Below are 25,556 nucleotides of genomic sequence, written 5' to 3'. Positions count from 1 at the left end.
GCCACGCCCGTTCTGGCGGCCTGTGACGCTATGAAGGCGCGGGCGCCCTTCATTGGGCGCGACGTCACGCCGGGCTCACTGGTAGGCTGCAGCAGTTGCCCGCAGGGCAGCCAATGAGCACGCGAGATGGCCTGCTCTAGGTCTGCTAGCTGCTGCACTGCGTTGACAAGGAATACAAAGTTAAGGATAATTTTTTGGCTTCAGTATCTCGAGAAGATGAATCTTTCCCGTAGCGTAAGCTAAACTTACGCAATACGAGAGAACCTCTCGTAAGAGAACATAAACTGCAAACTGAAGCATATTTATGTCGATAACGACGTACTGACCTGAAAATCATGCTTATGCAAGTCATAATTAGGCTATGACATCAAAATGATGACATAGCTATAACCAAGTCGACTTAAAAAGTCATAACTATGCATAGAAAGTCATTATTTAGATTTTTCCTCTAATAATTATGACTTTGTATGGACACAAGTCAAAACTATGACTAGTATGTCATAATTTTGCATTTTATGACATACCAAGTAAACTTACATAGTCATAACTATGACATAGAAAGTCATAATTTAGATTTTTTTCCCCCTCATAATTATGACTTGGCATGACATAAGTCAAAACAATGACTAGTATGTCATAATTTCGATTTTTTAAAATCTCATAAATATGACTTAACCAATCGATATTCACCAATAGCCTGTCTCAACTAATCATAACACTGCAAAGCTTTGCTTCTTTCAAATGCTGTTTATGTATTTTATTGTTTAGCCTCTTAAAAATAAAGCTTAAATAAATGATCCATTTTGTGTTTTCCAGCGATACCACAGAAGAAACATTTCGTTTTTCTTTTTAAAAAATACTTCTTTTAAGGGGCCATTCACACAGAGGCGCTCAAGTTAAAAGTAGTTCAATGTTTAAATACATTCTGAATGTCCCACAGTATAATTGCTGTGTCTTACAAGTATCTTAGCCAATAAGCAGCTGGATCACAACTGACCCGAGATAAATACAAGCATTTATTCTGCACACCAGAACAGAACAAATAATTGCCAATGCAGGGCACAGCAAAGCGCGGCTGAGGAATTAACATTGACTCTTTATCCAGCTCTGGTTTCCAGTGGACGGCTTCAATACCATCTCAACCTCACAGTTTGTGGCTGATCTGACCTGTTTTGGAGAACTCTAGGAGGTTTAGCAGACGGCAACAGCAGCAGTGTGTGTGGAATTCTGAGTGCTTTCCATCAGACAGTATCAGTAATGCTGAAATTACCAGAGAGACGCTGATAATACAGAGCTTCACCACACTAATGCAATGCCAAATTGCTGACAGCTCCCTTCGGTTAGGAAAGTCTGTTGTAAAGATCCATTTATGTGAGCAGAAAAATCCCTTTCCCACATTAACAGGCGACTGGAAGGAGAAATGATATCTGTGGGTTTGTGACAAATGAATGCGAGACAGAGCCAAAGAACAGTCTAAGGTGGCATCGCCTGGCACATTAGTTCTGTGGAGAGTGTGTGCATGTTCGAGTGTGTTAGACTCGAGTTTTATGCTGTGCATCTCACTGCAAAGAAGCATCAGGGAGATCAGAAGAGAAATGCTTGACAGCTGTAGAGAAAACGCTTTTGTGTGGATTTTTTCACCATCTCACACACACACCTAAATCCTGTCCAAACCTAGGAGCAAATTTCCATTTCCTGTTTGAGGAAGATTTGGACAGCTAGTGCTCAACAACTGTTTGTTATGGTGCTTAGACGGCATCTGTTTCCTTCAGAACCGTAGTGAAGACATGATGCTGATTTAGCAGATGAATTATATATTTACGCTTTTCACAGCCTTATGAAAGACCTCCAGCTGTTCTAAAAAAAAAAAAAAACCAAGTTTCACAAAAAGCAAAGCACAGAATATGTATATGTATATATTTAGGGCAAAAAAATGACATTTTTGAAATTGAAATGAAATTTTTCAGAGTGACATTTATTGACAGGTACATTTGCAAAAATCTCATATTGCTTACACTTTAATTATTCATGAAAATGTAAAAAAAAAAAAAAAACATTTTGATGAAAATAGCATTTTTTATGGGGGGGGGGGGGGTACATAATGTGCTTTCTATTGTTAAACTACCTATAGATATTAAGCTCATTTTATTGCTTAATATTTAAGTATTTCTCTACAGTGTATAATTATGAGAAAGACTTTTTCCTCCTTCCTAATGTTTTGTTGTATTCATGGGTCCGAGTTTTCAATGACAGGATGAATGAATTTCAACACCCAAATGTTCTGCTAAAAAAAGAAAGAATATTGCATGTACATACCAGTAAACAGACAGATGATAATGTAAAGCTATCATGTTTGTGTCTCTTGGACACTGCGTGCTTCATAATGTGTCCACAAGAGATGCACATTCAGTTCAAAACACTTCCAGATTCAAATCCCTGTTTATTAAGAAATAATTATATACTTGTTCAAACATAATTTAGTTATATTTTAAGTGAATGGGAGAAAAATAAGCATCTGTCAGTCTTGCTATTGATGTAGTGCTTTTATAATAAATGTGTGGCCTCTAGTGGTCTTGAGCTGTTATCGCACCACATTAGGAAATGAAAGTCTCTCACAAACAAAAACTTAAAGTTAAAATAAAACATTACTGTTCAAATATTTGGGGTCGAAATTTTTGAAAAAAGTAATTTATGCTCACCACAAAGCTGCATTTATTTTTTTTAATCAAAAATACATTAAAAAGTGCAATACCATGAAATATTACAATTTAAAATAACTGTTTTCTATTTTAATATATTCTACAATTTATTCCTATGATCAAAGCTGAATGCATCATCCTCCAGTCTTCAGTGTCACATTATCCTTTAGAAATACAGTATGCTGATTTGCTGCTCAAGAAACACTTATTATTATTATGTTGAGAACAGTTGTGCTCATTAATATTTTTTGCGGAAACGGTGATACATTTTTTTCAGGATTCTTTCAAGAATAGAAGGTTCAAAAGGACAGCACTTATTTACATTTATTTCAGTTACATTTATTCATTTAGCTGACGCTTTTATCCAAAGCGACTTACAATTGCTGTATATGTTAGAGGTCGCACGCCTCTGGAGCAACTAGGGGTTAAGTGTCTTGCTCAGGGACACATTGGTGTCTCACAGTGGATTCAACCCGGGTCTCTCACACCAAAGGCATGTGTCTTATCCACTGCGCCATCACCACCCCCATCACCACCCCCATTCTATTTGAAATAGAAATCTTTTGTAACATTCTAAATGTCTTTACTGTCACTTCTTATTTACCCCAAACCATAGAATTGTAGTGTACATATAATACACATACACAAGAAATGTCTCTCATTGGTTTAATTGGTTCTCAAACTCATGTTATTTTTCTGTTATCATAAAGTCAGCGCAATAAATGACAAATTTTGCATACAGGAATTAAAGGAAAAGTTCACCCAAAAATGAATTAATTCACCTCCATTTTATGTAAAACCGTACCCTTCTGCAAACCTTATCCTTTTGTGTTTGATGGAAGAAATAGGCTAACAGGTTTGAAATATCCTGAGGCAGAGGAAAGATGACAGAATTGATTGCTGAACTAGCTGACTAGTAAGCCAATTCACAATGAAGCTCCGAAATGCTGAGAACTTAAAAAAGCCTGACCTCTAATTCAAATAAAACACCAGCTAATGTTCTAAATGCCAGCAACTCGAGTGGCCATCCCTCTTGCAAGTGGGTCACAGGTTCAAACATCGATCCGAAGAATATATAAAGCCTGTTACAGCTGACTCAATACAACAGAAAAAACAACTGTTACAAAACAGCTCTGATTGATATTCAGTCTTTAATGACTTTGTTCTTTATGCTCCAGCAAGCAAAGACAATATTGAACTCCCAAAACTTAGTGCACTGGGAAAACTTACTAATATATATATATATATATATATATATATATATATATATATATATATATATATAGAGAGAGAGAGAGAGAGAGAGAGAGAGAGAGAGAGAGAGAGAGAGAGAGAGAGAGAGAGAGAGAGAATTAAGCATGGCTGTGCGATTCACATACAGAATAAGACTGCTAGTATTATAATTTAATAAATGACATTGATGACTTACAGGCATATAAAGTGTCTCTGATTAGTCCAGAGTCCATTTTCTGTATGTAAAAATGTTTTTCTAGAGTTGAGAGAAAAGCTGTGCAGCACCATCCACATTGACAGCTTCCTGTGGAGCTTCTCTGACCACCTGAAATATACAGTTTACATGAGATCTTATATAATCTACAAACAGCCATTAAAATAAACATGTCATTAAATTAGGATAAAACAGGCACGTGACATTAAGAAACACAACACCAGCACACTTTACAAAAGTGTATAGAAACATACCAATTTTATACAGCTGAATAAAACTGTACACACCTTCTGTCCTTTTTTGGGTTCATTAGTTGTAGGTTTTGATATATTTCGTACATCTTGCTGTACTTCTGTGAACATTTGATTTAAGCTCTCCACTTTTTCATTCCTCACAGTGTTTATCTAGGGGGAGAATGTCAACATATTCAACGCAAAAATCTCAAAACTGACCAGTCCTAAAGACACATTAATAATGTAAACAAAACATGAACTTACATGTTTCAGGGAAGTCTTCACAGGTTTCGCTTTGGTCTTGGGTTTTGACTGTTTGTTCGCAACCTGAAATACATTCTGCTGTTTTTTGCCTCTCTGTTTATTTTTGGCCATGTTTATCTTGAAGCCTGTAGACTTTCTGATGAATCCTCAACTCAAAAAAGCCGTCTAAATCCCAGTTAAATAAGAGGTCCAAATATAAACAGCAGACGGGTACCAATATATGACTAGATTTGCAAGTAAACGAATCTAAAGACACAAATTCAACTACATATAAAAACGTCGCATCTATTCCATATACGCAGTTTCAACTATCACCAGCCCTATGTCACCAGCTCTGTCCTACACGTGTGTGTGTGTGCTGTGGCTTCTGTGCTCTCCCGTCAGTGTAAATGTTCATTAGCGCCATCTAGAGATGTGGAGAGTACGTGAGAAGACCGAAATTAAAGTAGGCTATTGGAACATAGTACTGTGAAATTACACTTTATTTGTCAGTTCAGCTTTTAAAATCTGCATTCGTGAATGGGTTAGAAAACTCTCAGGCAGGCTCAGCCATAAGACTGCATATAAGTTGTGTGGTAGATTCAGATAGATCAGATAATATATTACAATTTCTAAAATGTCTATAAAGTAATTTACATTTATTGTTTATTGTTCATGAAAATGTACACACAGGCCTATATGTAGCATATAATCTAGGCCTATAAAAACACGTAAACATATATTTGGTTTAGACATTTAGACTACTTAATTTTTTTTTAATTGGACCTCAATCAAAAGGATACATTTGTGCATTTATTTTATATTTTGAGGTCGAGAGTGGCCTAGTTTCGACTCTCGACCACGAGATGGCAATCAAATCCAAAACATAGTAACTTTATCAATGCACATAGCCACATTTTAATGGTATTTAAAAACATCTCGACTAAAAATACCATCGGTTTTACTATTTACAGAAATTACAAGCTATTTTCCACTGACTTACCCTTCAATCATAATAATAATTTAAAATCTACGAATTAAAAACTAAATTGTAAAAAAGGTTACTTAATTTGTTATGCCCTTTTTTTTAATTGTAGAGCCTATAATAGGCTAATAATAATAATAAATGCACAAATTACTGGCTAGTAGCCTACATTTGTTGGTGTTTGTTACATTTGTGACACTATAGCCTAAATACAATAGGTTAGTACGCTAGTCTATATGTTCATCATTTCATTAGGCTACACACTGACTTTAGCACATTTAAAAATAATTTCTGTTTTCAGTCATAAGGTATTTCTTTGTGAAGCGTCAATAGCTGTAGTAGCAGAGTGTTGCGTAAACCCGCCATTCATTCTCTCTGCTGGCAGATCTGATGGAGGGATGATTAATTTACTGCACTCATTGACATTACAGTATCACACTGTCCCTCTACGTCATCAGAACCTGGCGTGCCAAAAGTATCTGATTATGCAATTACAGAATGTTAAGAATGTCTGTCGAATGGATCCGTAGATCAAAGCAAAATGACTCCGTTATTCGCACCGATGCGAGCGCGCATTCCGAAAGAGTGTGTGCGCGGAATATCGATCTCTTGTGCAGCTCCTCCTGCTCATCACACATTTAATACGGTCATGTGAACAAACCGCGTCCAGAAAGGCGCTATATAAACCTCCAGCTCATTTGTCGGACACACTGACACTGCTTTGACACTGCTTTGACACTTGAGAGGACCGCGGTACAGCTGTCATAATGTCTCACAAATGGGGATACGCGGAACATAACGGTAGGCTGAATATGAATTTTAATATTCATATGTGATATCATAGGCTATTTAAATATAGCATGTAAAATGAATCAGATTATGCATCATTAACTGCATTTGCCCTCTTTGCAACTAAGACATGTTCACCTTGTCTACTGCACTCAGCACTATATGTGACAAGTACAAAACGTACAGATTTTACGTATACTATATGCATAAATAAATGCATACAAATCTGTATTATAATCTATAATTTTTTATACTCCGTATTAAATATAGACCTATATTTTTTTCTTCACATAAATGCAGATTTTAATTTCATACCAAAGGCAGATAATACGTTATAGCTACACTGCAATTCAAATGCACGCTTTTGCCCTTAAAGGCTTTTTTTATTCCCTCAAGAGCAAAGATGTAAGGATATTCAACAATTGGTGTGATTTAAAAAGCAACCATTGAAATACATATTTTTCATATACATATTAAATACATTTTTACATACCGGAAGGATGCTACTCAAATGCATTCAGGCTACTGTAAATGTATTTTTGTGCCAGCCCAGATGCATATAATAGCACTGTTTAACCTCTGTGTCACCTCCCACTGCAGGACCTCAGAAATGGTGTGAAAACTTCCCCATTGCTAATGGACCTCGCCAGTCTCCAATAGACATTCAAACCAATGGAGCGTCTTATGATGATACACTGAAGCCGCTGGAACTGAAGTATGACCCCACCACTTCACTGGACATCCTGAATAATGGACACTCTTTCCAAGTGACCTTCGCCGATGATAACGACAGCTCAAGTTCGTGACCTCTTTGTTAATTCTTACAATGAATTGCCAGACTATTCTTGTATTAATCATTAGCTTAACTTAGTCAGAGAGTTCCTGAAACGACTGCAGTTAACCTAGATACTATTTAGAAGGAAAAGTTATATAATAATGAGGTTGCATCTGACACTAATGTAATCCCCGAGTATTATTGCTGAATATTCACTGTATAAAATGATATGGTCAATATGTTATGACAACGCTTTGCTTTAACTCATCAAAATAACTTTTTTTTAAATAAATATTTAACTCGTCTTTTAAGTCGGTTTAATGTTATTTAAGTTAAAATGACTGAAACATCCAAGTGGATTGTACTTAAAGATGCAAAGCAACTTTTTCTGCTCACTATTGAATATTGCTCTTTCTGGAAGGCAAGTCATTGGGAAGCATTGAAAGTTGGCTTTTGCTCCTACTATAGTTAAATATTAATTTACAACAGCATTCTGTTATGTTGTCTCTTTTAATAGATAGTTTGCATACACAATTTTATATGTTATGCTTATTTTTAGGTTATAGTATTGCATGTTTGTCTAAGCAAGTGTAAAGCCTAAAATTAAACTGTTGTGTAAAAAGTATCAGTGCAACACCTCAGCTATCTCGCTCCCCATTGACAGCTTATTTTGCACAGAGTTGTGGGAAATCACACATGTACACACAAGATTGCATTAAAGCTGCTAAGCAGTGAATGGTTTGTTTTAAGTATCATTGAACTTTGACAGAAAAGGGAGATGGAATCTGTGTAGCAAGTTGAACCATTTAACCTATGTTACAGACATAACATATATCACTTTGTTTGTTTGCTCTAGTGCTGACAGAAGGCCCGATCTCAGGTAAATACAGACTCAAACAGTTCCACTTCCACTGGGGTGCCAGTGACGACAAAGGCTCCGAGCACACAGTCGATGGGAAATGCTACCCAGCCGAGGTATGAATGCATGAGCATACTGAGCAAATGCGTTCATGGAGATGTGAGATGTTTATATGATTAAATATTAATGTACCTAATAAATTCATCTTTAGCTCCATCTGGTCCACTGGAACACAAAATATTCCAGCTTTGGGGAAGCAGCCGATAAGCCTGATGGTCTTGCTGTGGTCGGAGTTTTTCTGAAGGTTTGTGTGCAATCTTACATTTTGGTCACACTTTAGCTTAGGGTCCAATTATCACTAATAACCAACTATAACTTTTGCCTTAATAATCTCCTGCTTATTAATAGCTAGTTAGAGTAGGTAGTTGTTAAGTTTAGGTGTAAGATTAATGGATGTAGAATATGGTCATGCAGAATAAGGCATTAATATATGCTTTATAAGTACTAATAAACAGCCAATATCCTTGTAATGTGCATGATAATAAGTTACTAGTTATTAGTGAGAAATGCAAACACAAGAATGAATTCACTAAACAGGCACAGGACTTGCTTATGATTTTTTGCACGAAAATAAAATAAATAAAATGTAATAGTAAAACATAATATAAAAAAACAAACAAAATATTATGACTTAGTCCCATTCTTTTCACAAATCTTTTCACAAATTTCTATTTCTGTTTTTTAAACTTTCTATTCATCAGATCCTGAAAGAAAATGTAACAGTTTCCATGAAAATATTTGGCAGCACAACTGTTTTCAACATTTATAATAATCAGAAATGTTTGTTTAGCAGCAAATATTAGAATGATTTTTATTTCAATTTAAAGTAATAATATTTCTCTATATTAATGTTTACTGTATTTTAATCAAATAAAGCTTTGATGAGCATAAAAGACTCAAAGTAAAATAATAATTCATAACTAAATATTATGCCTTAGTTACATTCTTCACACAAAATTATTTTTCTGTTTTTGTTTTCCATCAGATTGGTGAAGACAATCCTAAGCTTCAGAAGGTTCTGGATGCTATGGATGCTATCAAGTCCAAGGCATGTCTACATTTTGGCAATTACATTTTGTTGTCTTTTTTATTTCCTGCTAAAGATTGAAATCAGTTCTGCTTCATTAATGGTCAATTGTGTGTTTGTTTTCTTGCAGGGAATGCAGACCTCATTCACAAACTTTGACCCAACCTGCCTGCTCCCGCAATCTCTGGAGTACTGGACGTACCCAGGGTCTCTGACCACCCCCCCCTCTGTACGAGAGCGTCACATGGATCGTCTGCAAGCAGCCAATCAGCGTTAGCTCTGACCAGGTGACACAATTTATACCAGTAATACAAGCAAGGGGGAGTTTAAAAGGCACATGCTTAGTTTTAAAGTGTGGCATCTCGCATAGTAGAGATTTGGATGAAACATGGTTTTAACAAAAATATTAACCAGCACAACTGTTTTCAATATTGATAATACAATGTTTCTTGAGCAGCAAATATAAGAATGAAAAAGGATCATGTGACACATAGACTGAAGTAATGATTCTGAAAATTCAGCATTGACATCACAGGAATAAATTCCCTTCTTTTTAAACATATTCAAACAGAAAACAGTTATCATAAAATTAAATTTTAAGTATTAATATTTCACAATATTACTGATGAGCATAAAAGACTTCTTTCAAAATATAAAATCTTGCCGACCCTAAACATGTAAACGGTAGTGTGAATAGTCCTTTAAATTCAAAATGTATATTTTTTAAAAGTACATTGCATGTTATTATGTATCAGTCTAAATAAACATTATATATATGTATGTATTTATATAATTTGTTTTTAATTATATATATTGCACACTGTAGTCACTACTGCAAAATAATAATGCGAACTACCCAAATGTATGGAATCCAATGAGAAACCAACCAATTATGATTTATATTGTTTTTAGTCTTTAGCCCTTCCATTTTTAAAACCGGCTAGATATTTTTTCTCATCTGAGACAGTTAGACAAGACAAACTAGACAAAACTGTCCAGTCATAGTCAGTTGTATTTTCTTCTCTATTCAACCTCTGTGGCATCTAGCACGTTTGTGAAAATCAACACGACCCTGACCCTGTTTACATCACGACTTTGGTTCAAGGCTGGAAATGTGCACACCACCTCAGGTTTCCTTGCCTCAAAATGAACTTGACTAACATGAAATTCTCTTCAAAATGTGAGAACGAATGAAAATGAGTTTGTTTAGGGCAGTTAATGTTTAACCAGTTTGCATAAATAGTAACAGGTGATGAAAACTCACAGCATTTCTCATTCTTTCTTCCTGTACAGATGAAAAAATTCCGTTCTCTGCTTTTTACCGCAGAGGACGAGAAGGCCTGCTGCATGGTGAATAACTATCGCCCCCCTCAACCTCTTAAAGATCGCAAAGTCTGTGCCTCTTTCAAGTGAAGGATCCCCCTGACCCCGCCACCCCTTCCTCTCTTCTTTAGTAGGATATGCAAGCGCGGGGCCCCGGGCCAAGGGCCTCAAACCACCTTCACCCTCCATGCAGTGGTGCTGGGCAACCTGCCAGCTGTCCAGCAGAACATATGTGCTGTTTGTAGAGTAAAGAGGCTATGCAGGGGATCGTGCTTTGTACTGTCCTTCCATCTTTCTTTCTGCTTCATTGTCTGGTTTACTTCATTAGTGCAAATGCTTGACTTATTTGAATTAGAATGTGTGCCAACTTTGTATGATGCTCTGATTTACATATGTGATGCCAAAAAAAAAGGGGGAAGCAAAATATACACTGGATATTTAATACATAAATGGAGTATTTGAGTATATTTGTATTGGTCTAGAGATTAGGCTAGCATCGGAGATTAAACGCAGGGTTGCAGCCGATACCTGAACACATGCCATCTGTGCCTGCTGTCTTCCCTGCCAGGCTGTAATCTCTGGCAGTCTCAGCAGTGCCGAAGCTTAATGAAACCCAGTGGACTTTAACGTCAGGCTGCAAGATCTAGAAAATCCCCATTGAAAAATGAACGCACGTGGCAAAATGTCCATGTGGGCACGCCGTGAAATCGCGCACAAAATCTAACAAATACTGTACAATCAGACCAGCTTTGGTTTGGAGTATTTGTGCCTCAGAGCATTGTAATTGCATATTATTTCCGTGTGTTTCTGAAAGATGTCATTTATAGCAATTGTTATGCACTAAATTTCTGCTTAAAAGTATTAGCAATAATTGCATGAAACCCCGATATAATTCCTTAATGTGCCGTTCCTTGTTGGGTTTTGGTTAATTCTATCCTTTAATCTTGGACTGTGAGTAAAATGCGTCTTTTCAGCTGTATTAAACAGCAATGCACAAGCCGTGACAAGCAACACAGAGAGTCTTAATAGAAGCCAACATGCCAATCGATAAATCTCGCAGGTTAAGCAAAGAGGTCACCATCAGCTCCTCTGAAGCACTGGGACCACTGGACTTATGTTATGCATTTGTAAAAACAACGATATATTGTGTAACGTGTTATTGACTGTACTTTACTTGAATTCAAAGGCTATGTTAAGCAATATTGTTCAGCCATACTCCAATCCACTATTTCCGAGAGGTTATTTTAATTAAAGATAAAGATAATTAAAGATATTTTATGCTTATTCTATGTGTGTAATGTTTTTTGTGATGCAACACACACAGTATTTACAGTATAACAGTATATATACTGTATAAACAGCTGTATTTACTAATGCCTTAGTAAATGGTAAATGTTTTAGATGGGAACATGTCATTTCAGTAATTAAAGGTGCTAGACAGTGATTTTATTGCTGTCCATATTGGATATATATATATATATATATATATATATATATATATATATATATATATATATATATATATGCGGTTTCTCCCACCATGCCAGTCTTTTTTTTTAGGAGAAAATACTTCTTCTTTTTTTTTTAGTTTTAAGGAGAAAATACTCAGCAATGATTTTGACTTATGAATTTGCACATGGTTTGTCTTAAAGCACATTAAAAACACTCAATCTAATCCACCATAAAGGACATGCACAGTCCGGGCTGTTTTGTCACCTGTGTCCAACTAAAACCAGCTGACTCTTCAGCTAGTGAGCAGTATGACATCATAATTCAATACCATTTACATAAACATTGATTTACCTGCCGGTCGCACATTGACGTCAAAGTTCACAGTGAGAGCTGAGAGAACAGGATTATGCTAATGATGTCAGCACGACACATACCGCCTTCATGACACAGGCGACAGACCCAACCTCCCAAGAATCGATGTATTACGTAAGAACGCTGTCTGGTGATATAAATCAGAGCAAATAAAATCTAAATCTCACTCACACGGATACACACACGCCAACAAGCAGCTAATCTGTAGCGCAGTAAATCCGTAAGAGCATCCTGGCATGAACACAGCAGTGCGGCAAGAAACATGACCTACAGTCAAGGACGTACTACACACACACACACATACAGTTTCAGACAGGGACAGCCATGTCCACAGGCTTTCATGCTAATGCAGAGAAAGGCATATCGTCACACATATTAAGAAAGACAGAAAGATGTATAAAGACGAACGTGAAAACACACACACACGTTTCATGACGTTTCTGTCACGATTAATGGAATCTCTGTAGTTAATGTGTCCTCTGATGCTTATCGTAAATCCTCTTAATAGACGTTCTGTATGCGCACATATGCTGCTTTATGGCTCTCTATACTGTAAATTACTCAATAAAGCTGTTGTGGAGAGCTTGGGAACATTGCTCTTTAAGGTTCACATGGCACTAGGCCACGAGGTCCGAGGACACTGTGAAGGCCAAACTTTAGACACTAACTAATAAGTAGCCTAACTTTGCTGCTACATAACTAATTCTCATTAATTTGCAACTACATGTCAACTATCTCTCATTAGAATACTAAAGGACTGATAGGGGTTCGTGTTAGTAGAATAAGCTGACATTAGGGATGCACCGATACCACTTTTTTGGAAAACGAGTACGAGTACGAGTACTTGCATTTCAGTACTCGCTGATACCGATACCGAGTACTTAATAAAAAAAACATGATTTAAATTTACAGGTAACAGCTTTAGTCATATAATTTAACAAAAAAAACAAGGGACTAGTTTGGAATTAAGAACATTTATTTAAAATGAAAAGCATGTTGTATGTGTAACCCCTCCACCCGGGTCCCACTTTTCTTGTGTGTGAGACTCTACTGAGCTGTCCGTTCTGCTGCTGGTACAGCTGCTTGGGCTAACCTGTGCGACACACATGTATGTATCACTTTTCGGCTTTGCTGGCTGCTTAGCCGGGGAACACAGATTGACTGGTTTGCTGTCAACAATTTCTTCTATACAGCCTAAGACTGTCCTTGGTGGCAGAAAGATGTCATGCTTGGTGGAGTTGCAGATGGAGATTTTCACAGCTTTGGAGGCACCACAGGGCACATCAACTAACGCAGGAAATAGTTGTAGACCCTCCGGTAAGACACATTCTAAGGTGGGTTCAAAAAGCATTGTTCCTCCCTGTGGCCATGATCTGACACGACACTTCAGTTCATGTATTTGGCCACTTGGAACTGTAAGACCTTTCTTCCCCACTCTAATGGTGTCATTTGCAGGCTTTTTTTTGGCTGGAGTATCACTAATTACGGAGACAATGGTTTCAGCTGTATCTCGATGGAGCTTTAATGCCTCTGCTAGCAAATCACATAGACTGACACTTCCTGGCTCTTCCAGGCTCTCTAAAATGATTTCCTCTATCACATTGAACCCTAGCAACAGGCCACTAACACAGCTCTGACTGACTAGCATGGGTACATTAATGGCTACTTGACCATGTCTTGCACTTTTAATTTCCACCAATATTTCAGCCCACCCTTCAAAAGGTACATCTGTCCCATTAGCAGCTGTGATTCTGAGTGGATTATCTGGTAGTAGTTCTGTGAGTGGCAGAATTTTAATGTCGGGTAAGTGTTTCTTTAGCCAGGACTTTTCCAGTATCGTAACCTGAGCTCCACTATCTAGTAGCGCGTCAGTCTGCACACCATTGAGAGTACAGGTTAGCAAGCACTTTCTGCCTATCAGCTTTGCTAAATGATTTCCTTTTCTTACTCTGTGTTTCAATGGTGATGGACAATTAGTGGGAGCCATGGAGTCATGGCTGGTTACGGAAGCAGGGGACTCCGGCTCTTGTTTGGTCACTGGTGGTCCCTCCCCAGTGACCCCATCACGTTTCCCGCTGCCTTAGGCTTTGACAGGCAGCCCACAGCTCGGTGCCCTTCCTGGCCACACCTGAAACAGTGGTTGCAGCTTGCAGTCCCTCGAGCTAAACATGGCTTGCATTTCCCCCTTGTGGCGGACTTGGGTGGCTGCACCGTACTTATGGGGTTGGCTTGTGACGGCACTGGAGTGCTGGCTGTAGGGATGAGAGCCTTCTCTATAGTTTTCGCTAAGGCTGAGACATGTGCTGTCAGTTCGTGTATAGCTGTGCGGTTCGCCTGGACTTCAGCTTGAGTTTGAAGAACACTGGCTTGAACTTCAGCTGGAGGCTGGACTGCATGTTGTCTCTCCCGTTGTTGCGTGGCATTGACTGTGACTGTTTTGGTTTTGTGTGTCTGACCTAGGCGTGCCTGTCTCTCAACCTCTTCACTAACTGACTTTGTCATTATCTCTAAAATGAAATCATCAGTTACACTTGGATTGGTAAAGAGGGGTTTAAGGTCTCGCCTCACATGTGTATATTTCTCACTTATACCCTGATACAGCGAGTGAAGAAATACCCCATGGACAAGTTTGTCGTCATACTGAAACTCTGAGCTACCTTGCTGAGTGGCAAACAATATTCTCTGTTTAAGCCCCATTAACCGGTACATGAACTGTTGTGGGCTTTCTCTGTCCTGTTGTTTGGTATTGCTAAGCTCCTGAAATAACTCTGCACTACTCTTGTCTCGTAAGTGTGCTCTGAGGAACCGCTTAAGCTCAGCTACAGTTAACCCATCTTTAGTCATCAGCATGTCTTTGAAAGTACCAGGCTTGATTATCTTTAGAACAGTACGGATTACTTCTGCCTCTGTGAAATTCTCAGATATCCCTTCATCAATCTGCCTACACAGTGAGCTATAGCTAACATCAGAATCTGAGTCAGAAATCTGTCCACTGTGTATCTTGAATTCTCTACGAGGCAGTAAAGCAGCAACGCCCGTCAACTTTATCACATCAGTTACCTGGCTGGCTACAACTGATAATTTGTCTGCCTTAACATTCACTACTGAAGGTGCCACTAATGATTCAGTCTCTGCCAGTAACTCACGTTGCTCTTCTGCAGCCGCTGGAGGTTGTTGCAGTTCAGTGATGAGGTCGTTGAAGACTAGCAGGCGGGTCATGCCTTGGTCCTCTTGACTTGCCAACTCGTCACCTTTCAAAAAGTCCACGATGAAGTCATAGAGTTCCACCTCCGTTGCATCATCCCCTGGTAGATCTTCCTTCACCTCATCCTTGATGGAGGCTGCCAGCTTGTGAAGTACATCTGTCTTGGCGGAGTTGATCAGCTGATGGAGCTGCCTCTGGATTCCCCTTCGCAGTTCTTGTAGAGCAGACATCTCTTCACCTCAGGAGTCGCTGGTGTGGCACGTTGGTCCAGGAAGTTGACGTCAGGTTCATTTATTGGTGATTAGCTGCCATCAGGAAAAGGCGCTAATCCCGGACGAGCCCCCAAAATTGTTGCCCCCCTGGCCTGATGAGTGTTGGGGGGGGTGAGTGTGATTTTATATCCTGTATGTATAAACAATGAGACGAAAACTTTAGCTTCTGTTCAGCTCAACTGCAGTATTTATTCTGCAGCGCTTGTCTCATAATGGTTTTAAGTTCCTCCCGGCGCTCAGCGCCATCTAGTGACCTCTATAAGTATCGCCCCACCATAGTAACAAGTACAATACCATGAAATTGGTCTTTTCGTAACTATTTAGTACACATTTTCATAAAAAAAATATATGGGTGTCTATTTTTCCCACATTGTTTATTTTTGCGATAAATTGTAGTGCAATAACCTGTATTAACTCAATTACCTTTTTTTTATCTCTTATGCCTAACTTTGAACACTTTTTTAACCCTTTACACTCTCCCCTGTTTTTTTTTTTAAATGTCTCCTGACATTTGACTGTGTGTCTTAACATGTACGTGAGTCTGTGATATGTCAATATGCTTGGGTGAAGCAGTAATAGTAAGGGTGTGGATGTGTGAAGTACGGAAGAGGAACAGTATTGAGATGACTTAGGAGAGGGTAGCTTGGCAGTAGTGAGTTTACCCCTGCATTCTGTTGCTGGTAAGATGGCTGTCCCAGTGTACCATAGGTGAACAGTTTTCTTGGCCTGGCTGTCCTTTGGGATCTTCGGACTGCCTCCACCTCCAATTGGTGTTCATCCTCCTACACTGCTATGCCCACTTGCGGCCTGTCCTGTTGCTCTTCCTCCACTTGATGTTCATCCTCCACTGTGAAATCCTCAAGAGCTCTGTCCTGTGTGTGTGATGTGTTCTGAACATGATCCTGGGTGTCTATGTCCTCTCTGACAATAGGGTGAAATTCACAAGCATCAGCCCTTAGCCTTTGCTCAGTCTGAGGATGGTGCACTGCTTGATGATGCTCTGCCTGTTGGGATCTCACCAACCTGTAGCATGGGATCTGCTGGTAAGTGTATTCCTCATCAGAGCTGTCTGTGTTTTCTTCATGAGTATCTGCAATGGTTTGTTTCTGTTTTTTCAACTTTGTTTTTCCTTTTGGACATGGTGCAGGAAGTGTTTCCTCCAGTGGCAGTTCGTTCACCGGCAAGAGTAGGTTCCTGTGTAGCACACGCAGGGTTTTGGGTCCCTTCTCAGGTTGCACTTTGTAAACGGGTCCATTATCAACTCTCTCCACAACACGGTGTACTATCTGCTCCCAGTAAGCCCGCAACTTTCCAGGCCCGCCTCTCTCTGACAGGTTTTTTACCAGCACTCGGTCGCCTGGCTGCAGAACAACACCCCTGACTGCTCTGTCATACTGACTCTTGCCTTTACATATGCAACATATTACAGAATAAATAATTATAAAAAAAATGTAAACAGTGACAGTGCAACTCAAGTATTTTTTTCAGTTTGTTGTAAACTCTGCCGCTTTGGACAACACAAGGGGCATTAATAAACATCTTTGCTATTTAGTGCACAATATTTGAATAAACTAACAACATCCACCAACATAGAACTGTGGCAGTCAGTGCAACTGAGTTAGGAATTAACATCAAGTCTAAGACGACTCGCTTAATGGAGCCTATTTAGAAAAAGTGAGTGGCAGGTTTTTTTTTTTAAAGAAAAGTAGCTTTTCTGCATTATCAGCATTCAGCCTGTTTCTGTTTTCATCTATAATGTGTGACACTGAGCTAAAAAGCCTTTCACTTTCCACACTGCTACATGGGGCTGAGAGGTATTTATGGGCCATTTTAGCCAAAGTGGGGAACCTGATTTTGTTGACACCCCAGTACTTCAGAGGACTGTCTTCACGAAGGCTTGGGGCCTCTCCGAGGTATGTGTCGAGCTCAATGGAAGCACCTGCTGCCAGCGGCTGTGCTGCCTGGGGTTGCTCCTTAGCGATTTCTTCAAATACAGTGTCCAGACAGCTGCTAGTGCTGGCCTGGGCCTTGAGGAACAGTTTAGCAGGAGGTTCTGCAGCTTCAGCCTGACTCCCCTCTGCCTCAGCTCTGGACATCATCTGCAGCTCCTGCTTCAGGTGCAGCTTGGCCTCCGGAGCAGTGTTGTTGGAGAAGAAGCGATCTTTATACCTGAACAAAATTCATGAATGTATTAATATGTGGAAAAATAGGACAGATTTTAGTTTCCCCTAAACCACTGTCACAAATGCCAGCCATTTGGCTTTCTGGTAGTAATAAGGGAAATATATTTCATATTATATATATATATATATATTGCATACATTTGTATTTGTGTATTTTAGTTACAAAACTATAATATAATATAATATTTCAGATGGAATTAATTAATCTTACATTTAGTACTGTAGTTTATCATTGACTACCTATAGCACACAGACTTTACCTTGGGTCAAGTATGGTGGAGATGAACTACAGTAGGTTGGTCTCGACGTCACTGAAGCGCTTCTTGACAGCTGCCAGTAACGTTGCTTTCATTGTCTTGACGCCGTGGTCCTCGTCTGTTTCTCTGTTTAGAAGTCTCACTAGCACAGTCACAGCTGGGATGACATCAGAGACTAGTGCATCGTAGCTGCTCACTTTTTTAGTTAGTTCCGCAAAGGGGGCGAGGATGGCAACAGTCTTCTCCATAAGAGCCCATTGGTGAGCGGTGAGATAGTCAGGGAGTTCATGGTCGGACACATACACCCCCAGCACTCGCTTTTGCTAAATGAGGGACTGGAGCATGTAATAAGTGCTGTTCCAGCGCGTCTGTACGTCCTGCTGCAGTCTCTTTATTGGCTGGTTGAGCTGTCCCTTAATGTCCGCGAGGCGGGAGTAGGCTAAGGCGGAATGTTTAAAATGCGAAACTATTTTCCGCCCCACTGCTATAGCATCAGCTATGCTCCTCTGTGCTAATAAGCCCTCGTGAACAGCCAGTTGGAGCGTGTGCGCGACACACGGCAGACTTGGGAGCCCTGCATCATTCATGGCTTTAATCATGTTTTTGGCATTGTCACGAAGCACAACATGTACTGATGTTTTAGGTATACCCCATGTCTGGAGCATTTCCTCAAACACTTGCGCTATAGCCTGGCCGGTGTGCGAGCCGCGGAATTGTTTCGCATGTAATATGGCTCGTTGCGGCGTGAAACTCTCGTCTATCCACTGGCAGGTTAGGCTAATTAGCGACACGGGGCTAACACTGCTTGTCCAAATATCTGTGGTGAAACTAAACGCAGAGGAGGCTTGCAGTAGGCTGTGGATATGTTTTTGCACGGAGTCGTGTAGTTTAGGCAGCTCCGTGTCAGTCATGTAGCGGCGGCTTGGGACATCATATCTGGGCTCCAGAACATGGAGGAGACGCAGGAATCCCACATTTTCTACCTCCGAGAGTGGCTGGTCACTCAATGCAATGTACTCGATAATTGCCTGTGTTATTTTCACAGCACGTGGATTGTCTCTGGACATGTTATCTCGTCTTGCAAGAGTTTTCTGCAGCGTGGGTTGTGTTGGTTTAGAAGCGTGGGTAAACTCTTTGTACTCGTTGTCATGTTGGGATTTCAGGTGCTTGATTAAATTACTTGTGTTAAATGCGCTACCTTTTGAGCCTCTTCTGGACAATTTCGCTGAGCACAATTTGCAGTCCGCCTTTGTTTTGTCGTCTTCATTCACTTTGAAATAGTTCCACACGGCTGACATGTCTCGTCTCACCTCGCCTTCTCCCCGCTCTGAGCTGCACTCGGCGCCTGTGATTAACCCCTTACACGGCGCTCAAACATAGACATTTCTCAGACTGTGGTATCGGTCCCCGGTATCGGGGGACTTTTAACGAGTACGAGTACTTTAGAAAATGTGGTATCGAGGCCGATACCAGATAGCGGTATCGGTATCGGTGCATCCCTAGCTGACATGTAGTTGCAAAATTACTTAAAGTCAGTAGAATGTCTGTTCATCAAAATAAAGTGTTAGCAGATATTAAGCAGACAGTCTACTAATACTCTAATGACTGCTAGTTGACATGTAGTTGCAAAGTCACTCATAGTTAGTAGAATGTCTAAAGTGAACTATTGAAATAAAGTATTACCATATTATTTTGTGTAGATACGTATTTTATTGTGTCTTTGAGCTGGTGATGTAAATATCTTGTTTTTGGTCTTATATATGGAGGCAGGGGATTTCTCATTGAAGGTGTTATCTGATGGAAATGTTTTTCTCAATAACTTGTGGTTCAAGATGTCACGGCAAATTTGATTATCAGATAACTGCAACATTTTAACCCTCGCTGCATCTTCTGAAAATGCCACAAAGAACATTCCTTTATCTATAAATAGGCTTCTTACTAAAGTGTACTTTGTTCCAGCCACTTTGAGGTCTAATAAACAACCACACACACAAAAAAATGCTTGTATGTAATTTATTTCAAAGATTTTAAAATGCAATAGGATTTTTTTTCTCACAAGTGATGTTTCTTTAAGAATACTGATGCAATTAACAGGAGGAGTGTCTGGAAATGCGGACAATTCAGGACTGTATGCATGATATATATATATATATATACATAAGTAGCCTATATATATATATATATATATATATGTATATATATATACTTATAACAGAAGCCTGTAAATGTATTTGTTTTCCTTTCCAAGAGATGATTTTTCCACCTCACACTTTATGTGGTTCCGGTTGTGATGACATTATTATGTGTTAGTCATAAAAACCCAAACAGTAAAAATATTTCCCTTAATTGTTATTCTAATAATTAAATAATCTATAGTGGGATCAATTCCGATTAATGAATTTGTTTGAATAATAACAGGTGAGCAAAAGCAGTCTTGCATATAATCTGTGCTTGCGGAGCAAAGTTTTAAACATCTTAACATCCCTTGAATGTTAATTTAAATATTCTGATAATTTGATACTGCTTTCAGAGAATATAGATAAAACAACCCAGACACCCAGATAACCCATATTTCCTGGTTTATGTTGATTATTTGGACTTAGGCTTCAGAAGAAGCCTCCATCCATCCTGGCAAGAGCACAGAGGTATTAGTGTTTCAGGAGGAAAGCGTGTCACCTGAGACAACCGTTGTTCACTTTGCAAATGGGTCACCTGGTAACTGTTCACTTTCCCCAAATAGATGAACGGGCAGCTCTTGAATGCAGGATACCACAAACACGGGGACAAAGATACATTAGTTAAATGAATACATTTCACCTTAAAGATGAAAAACCCTCATCCTAATGTTGTTCCAAACCTGTATGACTTATTCTGTGGAACATAAAGGATGAATTTTTACGGGATATTTTCAAAGTAATGGAAGTAAACAAGGTCTGGGGCTGTCAAGCTCCAAAAATGACAAAATGAAAAAATCCATAATCCATAAAAGAAAGTATGTCATGCATGTTTGGAATGAAACGACAGTGAGTAAATGATGACATAATGTTTATTTTTGGGCGAATTATCTCTTTAATTAGCAAGAAATTATGCATTCAGTGCTCCCTTTCTCTGTCTTTAATCTGCTCTCTACCTATCTCCTCTTCAGTGCAGAGCATCTGTACTCAGATATGCCCAAGATATGCACATCTAGAGTTTCTTTATGAGCTATCGTGGGTTCAAGTTCCTCACATAACCACCTGTTTGCAGCCGTCTGACCTGCACCTTCCAATGTAGCCATGTCTACACATACCAGAAAACATGCATGCAAGACATAAGCTATATGCACACAAGACACACGTGGAGGTATTCCTGAAATCATAACGATCAATCTTCATTCAAGGATTATTTACAAAATAGCCCAAATCTTCATTCCTGGAATGGATTAAAATGGAACAGATTAACTCATATCAGAAAACAAGACCAGATAAAATATAGACTCTAGAGAAATACTCCAGGGGGAAAAATGAATTTATGAGCGAATCTATAAGAAGATATAATACTTAATTTCATTTAAAAATGTAAGGTTTATCTCATTTATGTACCCTACAAACCATCATGATTTGCTCTCTTCTGTGGAACACAAATGAAGACTTGTGAAGAGTTGCTCTTTTCAATACAAACAAAAGTATAGTAATGCTCCAACAAAGGTAAAAAAACCCACAATAAAAGTAAAATAATAATAATAAGACTCTAAAAATGAATGCACTATAAGTCTTCTTACCCTATGATAGTTTTTTTAGATGAACAATCTCATTTGCATAAATCGCATATTCAGACTCGACACATAAAGATGTCAGGTTTGACTATATTGACACCAACGAAAGTGGTTCTTGGAAGTTTAATAACCAACTGCAATGCGCCAAGTTATAATATGCATAAGTGTGAGATATATTGATGTATGTCTGTGTGGGGCCCTGATTGTATAAAGGCCCTGTTACACAGAATATTCTAAATCAGACTTAGTGACAGGATAAGTAACTGTGGCCGTGTGTAAAGAACTTCCTGTGGAAGGTGTTGAGTTTATTTAGAGTATTTCCAACTCCTGTAGTTTTTGACACACCCGAAGGTGCGTAGTGGTGAAGTCCCTGAGCAGCTTTTGAAAATGTTTCCGCCTGGGTGGTTTCGCGAACACAAGCACATAAATTTGACGATGCATTCAATGTGTCAGATACAACTGATGTGTTGTCCTGAAGATAGTGAACTTTCTCAGGGAGGAAATAAATGTGTGACTGACATACCAAATATTTCGCTGTGTAAAATCCCATGTGGAGGTTGAGGTCGCTGCAAAGGATCTGATGTGTAATGCCCCTGTACTTTCTGCCCCTGATTGGATGTATGGAAGCATGCCTCTATTTCTTATTTCCTTGTGTCAATTACTGTTTTGTTACTTAAACTCTTCTGTTTGTTCTTTTTCCTTGTTTTGTTCTGCTGAGTTGGCAAGTGTGCCACCTTTTGTTTTTTTTACTTTTATTGTAAATAGCGTAAATATTACAGTGCTTTTCCACCACAGAGGCTGTAGGGATTGGGTACCATTTATTTTTGATTGTAAATCCTTTTTTTTTATCCTGTTTTTCGTGCAGTTAGGAAGTCAGGGCAGAACGCTGTCATTTATTTGGCTTTATTTTCACGTAGGATATCTAAACAAAGTTTAATTAATATAAAAAGGAAAAGGGGACTGTAGAAGCAAAAACACTGCTACTGCTCTGCCGGCTGCAAGACGAGGGCGAGAGGGAGAGAGAGAGAAAGAGAGAGAGCAAGAGCATGCGTCCTAGATTTAAAGTAGCTCCCGTCAGGTGACACCAATTAACCGGTTGATTGCAGGTGATCTACCAGGGAAACTGCAATGAAATACAGATTAAAACACTCACACATAACACTTCCACCCTTAAAACATTGCTATAGACCAATATTGGCCAAATATTGACCAATTAACTGAATAACATCAGAGCGCTCAGAAAGATTTAGACACGACATATGAATTTCTAAATCAGACAGAATTTTTGAATTTGGCAATCTACTCTGAGCAATCTCAGAGACAGCAACACTTCCTCCCATCTCAGTAAATGGAACATTGAGTGCAGCCAAGGCCTTGACCCCTGTAGATGCAGTTTGGTTACGGTCAAAGTAAGGCTTAAGTAAATTCACATGGCACATTCGGGTTTTCCTTTTACGATCTGGAGTCTTAACAGAGTAGTTACACTCACCAACTTTCCAATCAATAGTTAACGGACCACTATATTGAGCCTGCAACGCAGAACCCAGTATTGGTAAGAGCACCAGCTCTTGGTCTCCTGAACAAAACACATGATCCAAAGTTTTCCTGAAGTGGTCAGACAGACAATGATCATGGGCGAGATACAATAGGTCAGATCGATAAACTTCTGGAACCTCCACTTGAAACACACTACTCCAGTTATCCTCACATGGTATTTTTGGGTCTGTCCACTTTCTCATCAAAACACAATCACTAACAAAATGGCCAGAAGCAGCATTTGATAGTACTTCATCAGACACTAAATCTTCAAACATGGGTGACAAAGTGGGGTCTTGTTTTTGCTCAAGTATTAACTGTTCACGAGATGGAAACATCTTTCCATTCGCTGACAAGTCCATGTCACCTTGGGCCATGAAAGTATCATAAAGTGGTATCACAGATTGACTGCTGGAAGATTTGTCTACAGCTTGCCTCTTAGCCGACATGGCACGAGTAGTTGCACAAACAAGAAAAGTTTCTGGAAATGCCAACTCAAGCACATCTGGACCATCTGCCTTGAAGACAGTAGAGCTTACTTCAGGGACAACTAGCACTTTCCCACCAGCTAAATCATTTCCTAGAATAAAGGACACACCATTTATGGGAAACTGGGAACAAAGTGCAACAACAACATTCCCAGAGATTAAATCTGATTGGAGATTAATGCTATGTAAAGGTATAGACAGAAATCCTCCACCAAAACCTTTAACAATTAAATCTGAATCTTGAGCTGACTTTTCATTGAAGGGCAAGACATCACCTAAAATCACAGATTGAAAAGCTCCTGTATCTCTCCAGATCTTGATAGCTTGCCTGTGTTCAGGGTCAGAAGACAGATACACAGAACCATCCATCAAAAATGATGATGAGCCAGCTAACTCCCCTGTCTTGCATGAAACATCAAAAACTGAAGATGCCAAAGGAAGGCTTGGCACAGGACTTACAAATGCTACAGTCTTTGCAGATTTCTGTTTTTTACTTAGAACAGGACAATCTGCAATAAGATGGCCTGGTGTCTTACAATAAAAACAAGCCCTTTCTGAAAACAAACCATCATTAGTCATTTTATTGGCAGGTGATGAGGCAAAAGGCACAGACTTTACAAACCGAGACCTATTGTGCTTAATCTGCTCCTGAACGTCAGCTTGTTTGTCACCAAAATGTACCTTATGTGTTAAGACAAACTCATCTGCCAAGATTGCAGCTTGTTCTAAAGTCACTGCTTTCTGCTCATTCAAATAAACAGACACTACATCAGGCAGACAGTTTTTGAATTCTTCAAGCAAAATGAGTTGCCTAAGATGTTCCTTCTTTACACATCTTCCTTCTTTCCACCTTCTGAGACGTACACCACCAATCAAACAGATTCTCCTTCCGCTTTGCAAACTCAACATAAGTATCGTGAGCAAATTTGGCGCAACTTTGAAAGCGCTGGCTGTAAGCTTCGGGAACCAGCTCATATGCCTTCAATACAGCTGCTTTAACCTCATCATAATTCGCACTCTTCTCTAGGCTAAGAACTGAATAAGCTTCCTGAGGTTTACCCACCAAGATACTTTGTAAAAGCAAAGTCCACACAGTTCTAGGCCACTTTGATGTAATTGCCAACCATTCAAAATGAGAAAAATATCGTGGGCAAACAACTTAAGTTCCCCCAGCATGTCGTCGAGACCACCCTGTGACCTGACATTGTCGTGATATCAGAGGCAACAAAGAACCTGGTCATGTTGGAGCTCACTGTGCCTTGGGCAGACCGAATGGAGGAAGCCTTTGAGAGGAAGAAGGAGAAATATGATGGCCCCGTCAGCGACTGCCACAACCAAGGCTGGAAGGCAAGGTGCTTACCTGTGGAGGTGGGGTGCAGAGGCTTTGCAGCGAAGTCCCTATACGGGGCCTACACTGCACTCAGCATCACAGGTGAGAGAAGGGCTATTAGCAATACCACAGAGGCTGCAGAGAAGGCTTCGAGGTGGCTCTGGATCAAAAGAGCGGATCCGTGGTTAAATGCTGCTAGGGCACAAGCTGAGGCCTGATCAACCTCAGCTGGTTCGCCTGAAGGAGGGTGTCTGTTGTTTCGAAAGA

At 39.4% G+C, this 25,556-nt stretch overlaps 3 protein-coding genes across 5 annotated transcripts; 1 reads left to right on the top strand and 2 right to left on the bottom strand.

Moving 5' to 3' along the window:
* Positions 1–735: 735 nt before the first annotated feature.
* Positions 736–5,030, bottom strand: rbis (ribosomal biogenesis factor). Of its 3 annotated transcripts, none has more exons than XR_013207335.1 (4): positions 4,644–5,005; positions 4,434–4,550; positions 4,129–4,257; positions 736–1,857 (listed from the first exon to the last, which is right to left on the bottom strand). XR_013207335.1 is itself a non-coding variant. In XM_077245171.1 (3 exons), exons 1-3 carry the CDS (start codon positions 4,752–4,754, stop codon positions 4,189–4,191), a joined length of 297 nt encoding a protein of 98 aa, XP_077101286.1. In that variant the 5' UTR covers positions 4,755–5,005; the 3' UTR covers positions 4,089–4,188. The 3 variants fall into 3 exon arrangements, 1 of the variants encoding a protein (XP_077101286.1); XR_013207334.1 differs by lacking the exon at positions 736–1,857 and adding an exon at positions 1,955–3,928 and having other exon boundaries at positions 4,644–5,030; XM_077245171.1 differs by lacking the exon at positions 736–1,857 and having other exon boundaries at positions 4,089–4,257.
* Positions 5,031–6,255: 1,225 nt separating this feature from the next.
* Positions 6,256–11,724, top strand: ca2 (carbonic anhydrase II). Its single transcript, XM_077245170.1, is given in 8 exon segments — positions 6,256–6,408; positions 6,997–7,194; positions 8,028–8,146; positions 8,242–8,334; positions 9,076–9,138; positions 9,248–9,337; positions 9,339–9,404; positions 10,411–11,724. Coding segments are annotated over 8 exon segments (783 nt in total). The 5' UTR covers positions 6,256–6,374; the 3' UTR covers positions 10,531–11,724.
* A 5,479-nt stretch (positions 11,725–17,203) lies between these two features.
* On the bottom strand, positions 17,204–19,479 carry LOC143752263 (zinc finger BED domain-containing protein 4-like). The gene is made up of 4 exons (XM_077245406.1): positions 18,556–19,479; positions 18,325–18,504; positions 18,185–18,210; positions 17,204–17,910 (listed from the first exon to the last, which is right to left on the bottom strand). Exons 1-4 carry the CDS (start codon positions 19,477–19,479, stop codon positions 17,403–17,405), a joined length of 1,638 nt encoding a protein of 545 aa, XP_077101521.1. The 3' UTR covers positions 17,204–17,402.
* Between the last annotated feature and the right edge of the window lie 6,077 nt (positions 19,480–25,556).

Source organism: Siphateles boraxobius, unplaced genomic scaffold (assembly GCF_051911475.1).
Source record: "Siphateles boraxobius isolate OS27281-9 unplaced genomic scaffold, OSU_SipBor_1 26, whole genome shotgun sequence".
In the NCBI taxonomy this organism is placed as follows: domain Eukaryota; kingdom Metazoa; phylum Chordata; class Actinopteri; order Cypriniformes; family Leuciscidae; genus Siphateles; species Siphateles boraxobius.
The sequence above is the reverse complement of the archived record's forward strand: the minus strand, read 5'-3'. Positions and strand labels throughout refer to the sequence as shown.

Excerpts from the sequence above, each read along its gene's own strand:
- rbis (XM_077245171.1), bottom strand. The coding sequence starts at position 4,754 with ATGGCCAAAAATAAACAGAGAGGCAAAAAACAGCAGAATGTATTTCAG. Across the intron at positions 4,551-4,643 it reads TGAAGACTTCCCTGAAACAT|ATAAACACTGTGAGGAATGA; the intron begins GTAAGTTCATGT and ends TTCTCCCCCTAG. Across the intron at positions 4,258-4,433 it reads AACCCAAAAAAGGACAGAAG|GTGGTCAGAGAAGCTCCACA; the intron begins GTGTGTACAGTT and ends TGTATATTTCAG.
- LOC143752263 (XM_077245406.1), bottom strand. The coding sequence starts at position 19,479 with ATGTCAGCCGTGTGGAACTATTTCAAAGTGAATGAAGACGACAAAACA. Across the intron at positions 18,505-18,555 it reads TAAAGAGACTGCAGCAGGAC|CAAAAGCGAGTGCTGGGGGT; the intron begins GTACAGACGCGC and ends TCCCTCATTTAG. Across the intron at positions 17,911-18,184 it reads TCCACCATACTTGACCCAAG|GTATAAAGATCGCTTCTTCT; the intron begins GTAAAGTCTGTG and ends AATTTTGTTCAG.